We start from the raw sequence: 17272 nt of genomic DNA on the forward strand, positions 1-17272 counted from the left end.
AGACCATTCTATGACACCTCTGTTGTAACAAAGCATGTCTATTGCTGAGTAAGATTTTACATGTTTCGAAATCCAGTGAATATATCCCTGTTATAATACGATTTGATATGAATGTATTTCAGATGATATCCAAATACCATTTGCATATCCGATCACTTGAAATAAAAGGAAAAAACGTACAATACCTACAACCATAGGAGAGCATTAATTTATCTTGTCCATTGACCATTTATTTTGCTTTCTCCTCCACCCTTGCTGTCCCCCAGAGCTGGCAGCTGTGGATGGTACAAAACTAAAGATCAAGTAGCTGCAGGATGAAAACATGGCTGCACCCATTATGGCACCACCAGGACCTGGCAGCTTCAAGTATTTTAAGCCTGAATCTATTGCTAACATTGAGTTCCGTATCAATGAGGAGAAGAACAAGAAGCCACCTAAACAGGACAGCAGTCACCGTGATGATGATGATGATGAGAACCAACCCAGGCCCAACCGTGACCTGGAGGCTGGGAAGAGTCTGCCCTACATCTACGGGGACATCCCAAAGGGGATGTGTGCGGTACCACTGGAGGACTTGGACCCTTTCTACATGAATCAGAAAGTAAGTGCCCTACACACACAAACACACACACACACATACACACACGCATACACACACACACACACACACACACACACACACACGCACGCATGCACTCATGCACGCACGCAGCATAATCCCATTGGCAGCAGTGGCTTGGTGGTTTTGAGAGTTAGATATTGATATGATTATCTGATATTGCCACATTTTCATGGAAATGCACTAATAACCAAGTCATGAAGTAATGTTTGGGTCATACTATACTACATACATACTACTACTACTACATACTATACTACATGATTGTTGGTGTTGGTGATTGTATTTACAGCCATGACATTGGTAATCAAGCTACATTAGGGGTCTGTCTATCATAGGATAAGCTACATTAGGGGTCTGTCTATCATAGGATAAGCTACATGCAGGGGGCGGCTGTGGGGCAGGAGGTAGAGTCGCCGTCTAATGATCACAAGGTTGGCAGATCAGCGGTTCGAGACACGGCTGGCCACATGTCGAAGTGTCCTTGGGCAAGACACTGAACCCCAAAATTGCTCAGAGTGAGCGGGCCAGCGCCTTGCATGGCAGCTTGCCGCCATTGGTGTGTGAATGGGTGTGTGAATGGGTGAATGAGAGGCCGTTGTAAAGCACTTTGGAGCAGCTTTGGAGCAGCAAAAAAGGCGCTATATAAGTGCAGTCCATTTACCATTTACATTAGGGGTCTGTCTATCATAGGATACAGCAGCTGATATTTAGGCCCCCATGTTTCATGTGTGATGCCCCAATTCCTTTTTGAATCAGTAATTATCATGACTCTATGTCTTTTGCGGTAGTTGTTCTTTGGCCTATGATTGTGCCATACACAATATGTTGTCTTATTGGGTTAGCAAAATGTAGTGCTTTTTTCTTCTTCCTGCCTTACTGCTTTAGGGAGCTTGAGGGCAGAATAGTAGATGTTGAGAGGATTGTTCCATGCATCTGATAGCTCAGAGGGCTTTGGGGAAAAGGTCAGAATCAGAAACTGTTGAAACACTGTTGTTCCAGATGACAGACTTTTCTAATTGTTCAAAAAATAATCTTGTAGAAAAAAAGCAGCAAGCAGAGATGCCACTCACTGTCTTAAAGGAGCAGTGGTCACAATCATAAATGATTTTTTGGGGGGGGATTTGATTAAGTTCAGAAGGGTGTTTGATACTTTGTGAATTTGTGTGACCTTGAAGATGATCTCTACATTTATTAATTTGTCTTTTCAAGATGGCGTCATAGGGTAGACTCCAGGACACAGTTTGAGTCTGGACTAAATCATACTTTCAATGGAAACTCTCCATTGAAGTAACATTTTTGTCATTGAATAGGCTCAGTCTTGGCCTGGCCTCAAAATAATAGGCCTACTTCTGATACATCAATTACTGAAGGAAGGAATGTGAAACTAGCCCATGTTTTGGGCAAGTTTGTGTGGGAAGCAAAGCCTTGCATGTCAAACAACACATTTTCTGTGAAGACTTCATCTTACATGTGGTTTTACTGCATGTGATGCAATGTAAAAGAGATGAACCTTTCTGGTCAGTGGGAGGGAGTAATTGGAGAGAACGATAATATCTTAGTGCCATGCTTTATTGTGTGGTTGATGCTGTAGTGCTGTTCTCACTATGGACCTCTACCAGTCATAGAGTACATGGCTCCAAATGGACATCTCATAATTATGGGGAAAAAATACACCGTAATACTTTCCCACATTTCAGTATTTGACTTGACCTGTAAGATCTATAAATGATAACTTGAACAGAGGCAATGGTGCCCTCCTCTCTCAAGATGGCTACCCTACCTTAATGATAATGTAGAACAATATAGCTACCCACCGTAAGTGAGATCAAATTATACTGTCAGGGTATAGTATATCTTACAAAGTCTAAATAAAAAATGAAACCTGACTCTCTTGGCCCGGTCAGGGGGAATGTTACAGTAACCTCTCTGAACCTTGGACTCACAGAACAGTGTGTTCATTTATTTCCTTAATTTGTGAAACCATAACATCTTAAATTCCTAACTTGTTAACAATATTAGATCTGTTTCTGTTATAGTTTCTGTGTGTTTGGGTGCGTTTGGGTGTGTGCTTGTGTGTGTGTGTGTGTGTGTGTGTGTGTGTGTGTGTGTGTGTGTGTGTGTGCGTGCATGTGTGTGTGTGTGTGTCTGTGTTCTCTTACCTCCCTCTCTCTATGTAGTGCATGCCAGTTATGTAACAAACTAGTTCAGTGCACAAGAAAGAAATTACATTGTCTTGATGAAATTTGAAAAACATTGCTAGCAAAGGTGGGCCAGTTTATTATATTACCTACAGACTGTGTGTTCTCTCTCTGAATGTCAGGGGAATTCGTAGTAAAGACAAAAGATTGCACATTTTTTCCTGGATTAGAAAACAACACGCACATGTCATAATGTTACAAGAAACATATCTTACTGATGATCTTTTAGGAAAAAGGAATAAGGGATGGAAAGGAAAAGCTATGCATATGGGGACCAACCACAGCAGGGGTGTAAGTATTCTATTTACATCACCAAATATTATCCAGGGGATATGGGGAGTAACAATAATAAATAAAAAAAAGTAAAAAAAAGAACAAGAGATGGACGGGAGAATATAATGAGCAATGTGAATATAGTGAGCAATGTGAAGTAAATTAGATAGTTAATAGCTAGATGAACAGTGTAACAAGTAAAAATATAACCGCAAGCGGCAATGGAGCATGTTCCAACAGATATGCCCCCATTTCAAACCTGCAAACTGCGACACTTTAAATGAATGTGCAATAACACTATGTGCAATATGACAACCCTCGGGTACATAAGGTTCAGAGATAGGAAATGTTAGGATACTTATAGCATAGCATAGAGTACAGCACAGTGTTTTATTTGTATAGTATAGTATAGTGGATAGTGTACATAGCCTTTATTCATGTAAACCAGCTCTTTTCCCTTCTTGTTTTTAGTTTTTTTTCCTAGCACCAGGGGAGCCCCCCCTCCCAAATTTCGTTGTATGGTACCTGTACTATATCAATGACAATAAAGACCATTCATTCATTCATTCATTCATTCATTCATTCATTCATTCATTCATTCATAACCATAAATGGGGTGTAATTGACAGACACAGGGTAGACCTACAGACAGGTTGTAGATTGACAGATAGGGGTTGACCTACAGACTGGGAGGTAGACCACTCACCTAATATGGACCAAGTTGAACTCATGATATACCTAGCTATGATATTATGAAGTACCCTAGGACCACAGGCCTGTAAGGTACCAGTCACCTAATTATGGCCTGATATACATAGGCTGCTATGCTATGATGATAATATACACTAAGTGTAAATACGAAAATGCATTGTGGATTAACCTTCCCCAGTTAATGACCATGTTGTATAGTTTATGTCAAGCATTTCACTACTAATAATGTGCTTACACTATATTCTGCAAGCCTAGCATAGTATGCCACCCCCATCTCACTGAATCAGGTAAAGCGGTCATGAGAAGATGAGTTTTAAAGTGCTATATTAGGATTAGCCTTAGCTTTTAGCCAAGATGGTCAAATTTCAAAAGCCTGTTTTTTGAGATCTGGGAATGCTTCAACATGGTAACACATTGTAGTGCCAAGATGCATTGTTAATCAGACATGGGAGGTACATGTTTTCAATATATTTATATAGTATGTTAAGTGATATGAACCAGAGTGAAGTTGTCTGTGTAGGCTATTTGTGAACGATATATAATGTTAAGCTGAATGGAATCAATATACAGGATAGATGCAATGACAAGGTTAGTGAATGAGCAGAAGAGGAGAAAGCAGTGGGAAGATGCATGTGGACGAACCCAACTGCAAAAAAAGATGCGCGTTTTTGTTCTCGCCACTTTTCCGAAGTTGCATTGGAGGCATTTAATCGACCACCGCTAATGAAAGAGCTCACAGGTAAGAAGACTATGCTTTATCATAAAACAATAGTTTGATAACGTCAACTAAAGTTTTTTTATTTTTTCTTTCCTAACACCAGGGGAGCCACCCCTCCTAAAATTCGTTGTTTGGTACCTGTACTGTAGCAATGACAATAAAGTCCATTCATTCATTCATTCATTCATTCATTCATTCAACAGCTGCGGACAGAAATCTGTGCTCTTTACAAAAAGTTTGTTTACACTCTCCATCTCGGTTGGCATTGGTTGACAGTTGCTGCACAGACACCAGCGATTATGTCCCACTTGCGCCTCCTCACCTCTCGGATCGTCTTCATTTTGATCAACATTTTGTGTAATGTCTTCTCTGCTGTCCTCCTTGCTGCGCTCGGGTTCAAATTGAAAAGGCTGGACAGAAAACATACAACTACGTAGTAGTAGGAACACTAATAAAGTAAAGGCCAAACACAACCACACACACACAACTGCATGCAATTGACCAGTGGCGGGCGGTGCATTTCACACCTAGGCCTTCAGTGATGTCCGACACATTCCTACCTGAATTATTCTACCTCTTAATACCATCGTTATGACGCCATGGCTCTAGAAACTAGACAGAAACACAGTATAACCGGGCGTTGCATCACCTTAACATAGTCAGACAAGTACAACAGAGTTATATTAATATTTCCGAAGCATTTTTAATCAATAAATCCGCATTTACAATGAAGAGTGTTAAACTAACATCTTTAAGATCGCTACATTACCCACGTCTGTCGTCTCGTCCACCATAATAGCGACAAAGGGTGCCTTTTTAATCTCCATTTTGATCTCTTCTTCCATCACTTCAGCAATAGCAAAAAATCAGGTCGTTTTGTATTTTGCCTGACGTCCCAGTAAACACTTTGTTTGTGGACAGGTGGTAATGTAAATCTGGGTTGTTTTCAGCCAGAAAAGAAAGAAGCTCAACGTAGTTTCCTCTGTTTGTGGACTTGGCGCTTTCATTGTGTCCCCTAAATGAAAGTTATTGTTTACCCCAAAACAGGACACAATCGATCAGTATTATCGATCAGTCAACGAAAGCTTTCGTTGTGAGGCTCCGTTTCCCTGCGCACTTTCAAAAGTTTCACATCTACCGGCATAGTTCCGCATCTCAATAGTGAATATCAATAGTGCGTATCAATAGTGCGTAGCAATAGTGTGTATCCAATCAAAAGACGTGCTGGGTGCTGACATCATTGAGCCTTACAGCAGGCGCCGTTGTTGCTTTTGCTCGCATCTACGTAGGTTTACTAGGTACGCCACAGGTTTTCTCGTTCCAACGTTAAGTTACAGGTCGAATCCGCGGCACCGTTTAATGTGCAGGCGGGCAGATTTTTGAGCCCCCTAGCAACACATTTTGATTGGATAAAAGCTCTAACATAAAGGCCAGCCCTCCAAATCTCAATCGGAGACTGGAAGCAGCGCAACCAAGAGGAAAGCTATGAAAAGAAGAGAATAGACTATGGGGAATCATTAATACATATTTGTGGAAAATATATATTAAAATAAAATGTATATTCTGATGATGTTTAGGCCAGCAGAGAAGGCCTTGCTGGCCCTGACGGCACACCACTGCAATTGACATGCTGACTCCAGGAATGACCACCAGAGCTGTTGCCTGTGAATTGAATGTTAATTTCACTACCATACCACTACCTTCTTTTTTTTCTTTTTTTTCTTTTCTTTTTTTTTTTCTTTCCTAGCACCAGGGGAGCCACCCCTCCTAAATGTCGTTGTTTGGTACCTGTACTATAGCAATGACAATAAAGACCATTCATTCATTCATTCATTCATTCATAAGCCATCTCCAAAGTCGTTTCCCATTCCAATTCTCGGAAATGTATTTGGAGACGGCTTATGGTAGAGAAATTAACATTCAATTCACGGGCAACAGCTCTGGTGGACATTCCTCCCAATTGCACGCTCTCTCAAAACGCGACATCTGTGGCATTGTGCTGTGTGATAGAACTGTGATAAAAAAATCTAATATTGCGTTTATATTTTTGTTCAGTGTAAATACAGATTTTAAAATCTTTGCTCATGTGTTAGAAAATAGGCTAAAACCACTGCTACCAAGTATATAATAATAATAAATGAGAACCACATCGCTTATGTAAAAGGCAGGTTCATTGGTCAGAATATACGCCTTATTACAGATGTTATCAACTATACAGAGGAAATACAAATTCCCGGCATAATATTTTTTTTAGACTTAGACTAAAAAGGTATGTTTGACAGTATATAGTGGACATTCTTATTAGCAGTAGAGCATTTTAATTTCTGAAGTGTGTTCCTTAGATGGGTAAAAACTATTTATACAAACATCAGTAGTGCAGTATCTAACAATGGATGGACATCAGAATTCTTCCATCTTAGTCGTGGTATGGTGGAGAACTGTGACCTCGGAGCTGAAAACGGCGAACCTGACCTGGAGTGAGACACAACACACTACAAAGGATAGGACCAGATGGAGGTAGATAGTCGCAGCCTTATGTTCCTCAGAGAACAGGGAAGTTAGTCATGGTATTAGAAAGGGTTTCCCTTTGTCTGCAATCGTATTTCTTTTCGCTATGGAGATTCTAGCACTGTATATTAATCAAAATGAAAGCATTAGAGGTATCAATCTATCAGATGGAAGTTCTACCAACGAGGTCAAAACCTCACAAGTAGCAGATCATACTACTCTGCTCCTTGGTGATGAAAAGTCATTACTTACAGCATTGGAAATGCTATCATCTGAGCTGAATTTAAACAAAACTGAAGCAATCTGGATTGGTTGCTGGAAATTCAGGCGCAAAGAAGTTGATGGGATAAGGTGGCCAACTGGCCCTGTAAAATCACTTGGTGTATACTTTGGGTATGACAAACATCTAAGTGAAATAAACCAATGGAATGAGATCAAGAAATCAAGAGATATATGAAATCAAGAACAGAGAGAATATTCTACATTTATGGAGACATCTCACATTATATGTGGTAAATTAACTATTCTTAAATCCCTGATTGTAGCCAGATTTCTGTACTGGGCAACTGTGAGTGCTGTGCCACAGAATGTTGTTGTCAGATTGAAAACTCTGTTTTTAAAATGTCTTTGGTCTGGAAAGAGCGATAGAATTAAAAGATCTCTCATCATTGGGGGTTATGAGACAGGGGGTGTAAAACTGTTAGATACTGTATCTCACATAGAAGCACTTCATGCTGGGTGGGTGAAGCGCATTATGGATCAATCATCTGGTGACTGGAAGATACTGCCTAAACTTGAATAGATTGGGGAAAGACTTCCTCATTCTAAGAATGCATTTTAAAGAGAAAAAGCACTGCCCCGATTTGACAGCGATCCCTAGTTTCTATCAATGTATGATTCAAAGCTGGCATAAAGCAGAGTGGGGAACAGTAAAGGAGCCATGTACAGGAGACGAGGTCAGGAACCATTATCATTTGGGGATCTGCGTGTAATAATAGTGTTAAAGGAGGAAACTCTCTATTTTATAGGCATTGGATTGATTCTGGTATAACTTGCATTAAAGATCTGTTTGGTAAAGATAAGCCAAAGCTCCAGGATAAAAGCAACTGGATAAGTGAATCATTTATTATTAGAAAGGCTAATAGTTAGGCTGTTAGTTGACCAAGCAACCATCAAGTAGAGTAATGTATCGCAGCTACAAACAATAAAACCCTCCAGAGAGAAAAATACCAGAATTTAATTTTAAAATATTACATGGAAATCTTCCAAACATGTCAAACCTGCACAAATGGAAACTCACCCCTACTCCTCTATGTGCTGTTTGGTATCAGAAGACACAGAACATATTATTTTGATGTGTTTTTGTATAAAAAAGAAAAAAACATTTTGTTATTTGTGGATTTGTTATTTTATCGGTTTTTGTTTCAGTCACACTGTTATATTATGTTTATGATTTCTCTGATTTGACCAAGGGCTGCCAGGCAAATGTAAAACCTGGTATGTCACTTGGTCTTTGTTTTATTTTTATTTTTGGGGGGGTTTATGTCCATCCCACAATTGTGCTGTTTTGTCCCAATGTGTCATTGGGACACTTTTATGTCATGTCTTTATGATTTGTGAATAGTGTAAATAATTATCAAATAGAACTTGTAAAATGTACTTTTGATAATAATATCAAAAAATAAAAAACATGACCTACTAATGCATATTTCACACACCCCACCACTCTGTTCATGCGTCTCTCACATGAATGCATGTACTACTATGCAAGGAGATGCTCTCTGTTTTTATTCACTGTGTCTTGGCAGTCTCTCCAGCCCCGCCTTCAACAACATCTCTTTCAACAAAAGTGCCAGGGAAATTTGATTATGGTTATTGAGTAGGTCTTAGCCAATTTTACTAGCAAATGGAAGGCATGCTGGCCTCAAGTTCTTGCATCTTGATAGCTCCAAAAAAGGGAATTAAACTTTCTCAGTTTTTGAAAGGCTTCTCTGTGCTCAGACACTGCAGGTGATACTGTACTGTGGTTATGTCAGGGTGTTGTGGTAGGGGGGCGGATGTGGGGATTCATAAGTGTGGAGGATGCTGCTTCCCCATTGGTCTCTCCACTGACAGCACTGCGTGATACATTTCAGTAGTGGCTCTCCTCTGAGAATAAGGCCTGCCGGCTGGCTGGATGATGACGCAGCACTCTCCCCCAGCCTTATTGGGGGCTGGGCTAGGCTAGGTTGGGCTAGGTGCTAGGTGTGGCATTGTATACAAGCCCAGTGAAATGGGTCTTTCTCAGGCAGAGTGAATAGAATGGCAGAGAATGAGTGGGGGGGAGGGGGATGAGGTGAGGACAGGGGCGAAATGGGAGACGTGTGCAAGGATGCGTGAGCGGCGTCGCTTTCCTCTTAGATGCATCCAAGCCCATGTTATTGAAATGTGTTTCGCTGTAAAGAACCTTTAAGGTACACTCAAGATTACTGAATTGATATATTAATATCATATTATTGGTGTCCTTTTTTGATCCAGATTATTTGTTGGCTACAGAACAGTTGCACTAGGTCCAAAATACACTAGGCTTAATTTGTCACTTTATGTAATGGTAATAATAATTATAATAATCATTCTATTTATTTACTAATAACAAACTATTGATGCTGTGTGTTGCACAGTGCTATTGTTGATATAGAGATGACCACAATGGAATTAGGTGGATTTCAAAATAACTGGCTATTGAGATAAAGAAAAAGAGACGATGACAAAGACAGTGGGTAGTATATGGGGATTGATTAGAGAAGAGATTTGAGGATCTACAGTAAAGCACTTAGTTGAAATGGCCACGGCAGTCCTTAGGATGCAGATGCTGCTGCAACCCTGCCTGATGACTTGAGCTTCAGTGTTTGAGCTGCTTTCTCTGTCTCCCACCCATCCCCCTCCTCCTCTCTCTCCCTCCGCCCTGCCTCTCACCAGTCTAGTGCTGCTGCAGTTGCTCCTAGCCTGCCTTCCTGCCTCTCCTTGCCTCTCTCTGCCTTTCTGCTCTGGATTATAAAAATTTCAGTAGCTTTGCAGCAGTGTAGTCAGGCATTACAGAAAGGACTCCTGCATGCAGGCCTGTGTGTGCGCGTGTGTGCATATATGTGTGCGTTAGTGTGTGAGTTTGTGCGTGCGTGCATGTGTGTGTGTGAGTGAGAGAGAGAGAGAGAGAGAGAGAGAGAGAGAGAGAGAGAGAGAGAGAGAGAGAGAGAGAGAGAGTGTAAATATCTTTAGAAATTTGGCAGTTCTTATTCTGTATGTGCTAGGGTTGCACATATGGACACACAGCATGTGTGTGTGTGCAAGCTCCTTTCAGCTGAAATGTCGTCCTGGCATTCTTGGCCAATCTAAATGGCAATTGGTAGTATGTCCAAGTGTATCACACTATAAATGGTGATATGGTACTGCTGGCATGAAATGTTCATATATCATAGCATTAATGATCTAGATCCTGATCTAGGCTATTCTGACCTAAATAGCTTAACTAGATTAAGTATAATCAACATTACTCAACCCCTTATTTGAAGTTTCTGCATATTTCCGTCAAATGGCCACGTGACAGAGTGGCGCATGTACTGTATCATTATCTTACACAGCATTTTTCCCCATATTGAGAAATGTTTATGTCAAGTTAACAAGAAATCCCACTTTACTTTTCATGACACTACATATTGTCTATAGATAAACTGTACAGTATGTGTAGGAAAAACACAACCGCAAGTAAAAGCATGTCAGTTAAGGATGATATGTTCCCTGACAATAGTGTGCCTACGGTGCCTTTCCTCAGTCAGGCGCTAGATCTAGATCCCAGTTTAAGGCCTCCCCATGGGGCTAAGGCACTCTTAACACTCCCATCTCCCCCTCTCTCCTCTCTCTCCTGGCGCAGCTGTCTCTGGGCCGTAGCACTGGAGCACAGGCTCTACAGGGCTTAATGCAGGGATGCCTGGTTAAAAGCATAAGGGTACATATCACTTTTGCAAATGCACACAGAGTCTCATTAAAGTTTCATGCAAATCGCCATGTTTTATTTAAACAATTATGAGGTTATCCGCTGAAAGAGGCTTACAAACCCCTCTCGGCCTCGCTTCCATCCTTTCAAAACCACCATAGCCATCGCAGGCACAAGGCAGCTAGCTGAACATTAGCACAGGACATTCTTACACACTGCACATTTCCTGTGGATAAGGAAACACCACAATGATTGGTTGAGAGGGACTGATGGGAAAAACATTAGAGACTGCCTGCCTCAAGATAGTTTGGCGGCCATTTTCTGAATGTTATATTGTGTTTAGAATGTGTAATCTTATGTCACCTATTATAGATGTTGAGATATAAAACATTCAATGTACTCTGAATTAACGTAGGCCCTACTAGGCCCTACTAGGCACACTAGTATGTTTGCAGGAAAGAGATTTATTTTGCTTGAAATTAATTAATGTTTTTACATTTTCTCTACAAATGATATATCTATAATGATATCTTAAAGGCTTCTTATTGTAAATAGACAATGTATTGTATGAGTGCATGATATGCAGTACCCACAGCTATTTTTTATTGTGCATAAGATATTACTGTATGTCCATATTTACCTTCCTTTTCTCTCTCTCTCTCTCTTTCTTCTCTCCACAGACATTTATAGTGCTAAATAGCGGGAAGACAATCTTCCGCTTTAGTGCCAACCCTGCCTTGTACTTCATACCCCCTTTTAATATTTTCAGGCGAATAGCTATAAAAATTTTGATACATGCATATCCTTTCAAATGGTGACTGAACTGGAGAGACAAAAGTGTTTCCTGTTCATTTTCATTATTTACGATGATGTTGCTGATGTTGCCACTGTTATTGATGTTTGTCTATCACAGTGTAGGATATATTATATGTCATATGGTTAGGGAGAGACCATAGCATCAGTAAGAAGCTGCAAGGATCAGCAAGACAGTCGATTGCAATGGGAAGAACAAATGGATACGACAAGAAAACAATGATGGCTTTTCTCAAGACTTTGCATAGACCTACTTAGTCTAGTGAGCCCACACACACACACACACACGCACGCACGCACGCACGCACGCACGCACGCACGCACGCACGCACGCACACACACACACACACTCACACACACACACACACACACACACACACACACTCACACACACACACACACACACACACACACACACACACACACACACAACCCATTCACCCAAAGGCTATTCCAACAGTCACATAATTCCTGAAGATTCTTCGCATTGCAATCCTCTGATGCATGTGTGCAATGCTCAAGGTTAATCCTGTCTTGAGTAGTTTCATCCTGTCAATCACCTCTGGATGTTTCCTCTCAGTAGTACCATTCCCAAGCTCTCAGGGCAATCTGGGGCTCCTGAGCCTGGCTGTAATGCTGAAGTTGTGGTTTGCTAAACATAAAGTATATCTGTGTTTTCTGTAGTAAAGCCTTGTTGTCTTGCAAAGCTGAGTGTTGGTCATGTTGGTATTGAGAATGAGCCATCCATCCACACCGTACATTAGATAAATATTTTGTGGGAAACATAAAGGCATTTGAGAGGGAACCCATGATACCAGTGGACACACTTGTAATACTTATAAATGCTAACTGCAGGGATTAAGTGCTGTTAAGTTCATTTATTATGGAATTGTCATTATGATATGGCTAATTGTCTTATTTCCCTTATGCAGCAGTAGTAATATTTAAATGAGAGTTAGTGAAAATGTATCAACATTGACTTACATTGGAAAGATGAAGTCGGAATAATGAACATCTAATGTGATTGTGAACTGTTTTGGGTTACATTCGTTTTTTCCCCTCGGTGTGGTAATTTTCCTTGACTTTTCCCCACTCTTTTCAGCATGATCATCATGTGTACTATTTTGACCAACTGTATATTCATGACTTTTAGTGATCCTCCTGAGTGGTCGAAACAAGTAGAGTAAGTACACCTTTATTTGACATACATAACATCAGTTTTATAATACAAGTTGTGTATTTTTACTACCAGTTCAATGGATAAAAACCTGGTGATTTGTACACAAGCATAGTTTTCTGAAAAGTTTATTGCAGTTATTTGTATACATTTCCTATACATATTTCTGGCATGTGTTAATAAACAGCACACTAACTCTAACCATGCTTTTCGTCTTTTAGGTACACTTTCACAGGAATTTATACGTTTGAATCTCTTGTAAAAATCGTCGCTCGAGGATTCTGTATAGACGGGTTTACATTCCTTAGGGACCCATGGAACTGGCTGGATTTCATGGTCATTTCTATGGCGTAAGTATCAGACTATATGAATACCTGTCCCTTTTTATAAGAACCCTACCATTACTGTCTGAGACCACTTAGAAATTAAATTAAATTAATTAAATAAAACATTTGGACATGAGCCAGCCTTAAGTTATTTTGACTGTCCAGAATGGAGATGTTACCATCGGATGACAGCTGAACATCAAAGTATACCGTTGATATTTAGATGATTCTTTCTTTTATCCTTTTATTCTTTATTTCTCTCTTTTGTTTCTGAGACGTTACTTGGGAGTTCACTTTGGGAATGAATGGCCCCATCAGACATTTTGAGGCCTCTGACTGGGCTTGTTTACCCACACAGTTGCCTCAAACTTAGTTGTGTTGCTGCCTTGTCTTTCTCTCCCTCCTTCTCTCTTCATCTATTGGGGCTTTTCCACTAGAGGGCTGACCCGGGTCAGCCCGGGCTGGCCTGCTTCTTTGGCGCTTTTCCATTTGTCGGCCTGGGTCGGGTCGGGTCGGGTCGGGTCGCTTCTTTAGCTACCCTTCGAGGGCAGGAACCTTTTTGAGACCGGGAACCTTTTTGCCAGGCTGCGTGTGACGTGTGATGCTGCACACCGTTGATTGGTCAATGGAAATCGTCATCCCATGTTCATAGATTTCTTCGCTAACCGCCATCTTTAAATACCACATTCGCTCTTGGAAAATGTCACTACAGTTTCTGTAATAGCTTATTAATAAAGATTCGAAAAAAAATTATGCTGACCATCGTATTATCTTAGTTTAATGTCATTTCAATGCATCATTTTATTTACAACAAGCATAACACAAAAATCGCTATTATGCACCGTCTTTGCCCGTGAATAACACCGGCTGTGAAGGTGGTACAAACACAATACTCCTTTGCTAACTTCACCATCGGTATACGGTCATTTTGAGCCCTTAACCACCGCGCTGACACCCCGAGAAGTTATGCTGTAAACTCAATGAACCGGGAGTTCACCCGCTGCTGCTCGCAGCACCGCTTGCTGCTGGATGAAACTCCTGTTGACAGCGGGGGGAGAGAAAAGTTTTACCAGGGAATTCGCTCCGCGCTGTGTCGACCGTGATAGCAGTGTCGTATCGACACCATTCAAATGGTTTCAGATTCCCTGTCCTCTCCCCTATCCGGACACGTTTTAATTGTTATCCTAACCCACGGTAAATCACAGTTATTAACCCGCAAAGGGCACCGTGTTTGCCTGTGAATAACACCGGCTATGGAGGTGGTACAAACACAATACTACTTTGCTAACTTCACCATCGGTATACGGTCATTTTGAGCCCTTAACCACCGCACTGACACCCCGAGAAGATATGCTTTTAACCAGTGGTGTAGTCTAGTTTTTTCTAGTGGGTATACTGTGATTTTTCCCTCCCAGCCTCATATTGTTCATTTCGGAACGCCATAAAAATGTGCTCCCTGTCTAACGTTATATATATATAAATGACATGTTATAAGGCTGATCTGTGCATGATAGATAGTGCTGCATTTTGACATATTTCATGTCGCATCTCTCCCCGTTGATGGTATATGACGCTATAGTCAGTCTCAATGGTCCAAAAGTCAAGTGCTTCGTAACACAGACGGGGTGAATTTTATGAATGAAAGTGAAAGTTCTGTCACAAAACGCTGTTACGTATCCTCACACATTTTTAAGTGGGTATATGGAAATCCTTGGCTTTCCTAGTGGGTATACGGCGTAGTCCTGCGTATCACCTCACTGCTTTTAACCGTAAACTCAATGAACCTGTGCCTGCAGCACCGCGCCAGCTGGTTGAAACTCCCGTTGACAGCGGGGCGAGAGAAAAGTTTTAACAGGGAATTCGCTCCGCGCTGTGTCGACCGTGATAGCAGTGTCGTATCGACACCATTCAAATGGTTCTGGATTCCCTGTCCTCTCCCCTATCCGGACACGATAGGGGAGAGGACAGGGAATTGTTATCCTAACCCACGGTAAATCACAGTTATTAACCCGCAAAGGGTGCCTCCGGGCACCGTGTTTGCCCGTGAATAACACGGCACACAATGATACTACAGTTCATAAAGCAGACAAGTGAAGGCAGTGGTTTTAAGGGTTCAAAAAACATGACTTTATTATGTGTACATAGCTTCCTCTCTCTCTTTCTCTTTCTCTCCAAAAAACCACGGTTAATAATATACCACATGCCGAGGAGAAAGTATACGATAGCTTCAAGTTCCTCCATGTCGCTATTGTTGTGGCTGTATTGTGTCTCGTGAAAATATACGTCACCACCATGGCGCGCTTTTATGACGCGTAACTCCGCCTACTATCTCCTACTCCTCCTACTAGTTCCTGGTCTCTTGTGTATAGTGGAAAACCAGAACTGTTCAAAAGCGTGCCGAAGCGTGCCGAGCCGAGCCGAGCCGAGCCGAGCCGGGCCGATAGTGGAAAAGCACCATTTCTCTTTCCTACTCACTCTCTCTTGTTTACTTGTTCTCTTCCAATCTGTTGGAGACATCAGGATTCTGTTTAGGCTTAGGTTGCTTTTTAGATATTGCATGTGTAGATGTAAGTACTAGTATTATAAATGCTCTAGAAATGTAATAAAAAATAATTATTAACAGTACCTCATCATTATATTTGTGATGATCATATGTAGAATGATATGATATGTAGCTTAGCCTCCTAAGTTTAGGGTCCTTCATTTCTGAAAATGTTTCATTTCATTTCAGCATGTAAATAACAAGACTTTGTAACTTTGGTTTGATTCTGCAGGTATATAACAGAGTTTGTAAACCTAGGCAATGTCTCAGCTCTGCGCACGTTCAGAGTGTTGAGGGCATTGAAAACTATATCTGTAATTCCAGGTAAGACAGGATGGGGGGATGGGGGCGGGGTCGATGTTAGGTGTCTGTGTTTTTCTTTCCTTTTCCTCTCCCCCTCCTCAGTGGACAGGCTCTGTGAGTGGCGTTCTTCCTGGTTGGTCGGTGGTGTTGTGCTCTTGCGTGTGTGGTTTTGTCATTGGTGTTTGTTTTGTGTGTGATCCTCCCTTATTTCAGATATATAACAGAGTTTGTGGACCTGGGCAATGTATCTGCGCTGAGAACATTCAGAGTTCTCCGAGCATTGAAAACTATCTCTGTCATTCCAGGTGAGACTCAGTTTAAACACTAAGGCTGATCTTCTCACCCTTTTTTTTCTACTCACTATTGTTATTATTTAAGCAACAACAAATAATTGGAGATAACCATTTTTTGATTTATTTTTTCTCTGAAATTATCAAAAATGGTACTAATACATTTTTGATAGGCTTTGCAGTCTACTCTAGGATCCACTCCAAAGTGTCTGCACTCTCTTCTGCCCCAGTAGAACTCTCATTATAAATGAGACTAGTTTCCAAGGCAGCTGTGTTCCTCCTCAGAAATAGCTTTAACCCACTCCCTCCAGTATGACTAGGATTTGGAATAGGCAAAATCCCACCTCTAAAACACAGGAAACTGTGACATTACCAGTGCGCTTGAATATTCTCTGCAGTATAAACATAAGTGTATTGAATATGGGATTCATCTTTCTTTAACATATTGAGTAGCTCAGAATCAGAATCGCTTTTATTACATCTTACTGTACAAGTACACAAGAGTGAAATTCTTTGGCTTTGGTTTCTCAACACTGACATTACAGCATTCAGATACAAAAACACAATTATAACACAATAATACTAAGTAACGTAAGTAAGTAGAAAAAAGTAACCCTACATTGATAAAGTAATAAAGTGATGGATTTTACAGTGGCTTCAATAGTGCAAAAATGCTGTGCAGAGTACGATGATATGAAATACAATACAATACAGTACAGTAGTAAATTATTCCAGTGGTATACATGTAATCCAGTAGTGTGCAGTAGTTATAATACTGTAATATGCTATAGCTATTATTAAATAGCCTTTTATGATTCACT

At 40.7% G+C, this 17272-nt stretch overlaps 1 protein-coding gene across 5 annotated transcripts in view; it reads left to right on the plus strand.

Annotated features, from left to right (window-relative positions):
* Nucleotides 1-322: 322 nt before the first annotated feature.
* scn8aa (sodium channel, voltage gated, type VIII, alpha subunit a) overlaps nt 323-17272 on the plus strand; it is a gene marked incomplete at both ends in the record, with an annotated part of 46972 nt that continues 30022 nt past the window's right edge. For all 5 annotated transcript variants that reach the window (XM_080534903.1, XM_080534904.1, XM_080534905.1 and 2 more), the window contains 5 exons: nt 323-601; nt 11681-11814; nt 12916-12996; nt 13212-13340; nt 16375-16466. In XM_080534903.1, coding sequence (XP_080391029.1) covers nt 323-601; nt 11681-11814; nt 12916-12996; nt 13212-13340; nt 16375-16466 — 715 coding nt within the window. The remainder of the gene's footprint in view (nt 602-11680; nt 11815-12915; nt 12997-13211; nt 13341-16374; nt 16467-17272) is intronic.

Source organism: Nansenia antarctica, assembly GCF_963989245.1.
Source record: "Nansenia antarctica genome assembly, chromosome: 6".
Lineage (NCBI taxonomy): Eukaryota > Metazoa > Chordata > Actinopteri > Argentiniformes > Microstomatidae > Nansenia > Nansenia antarctica.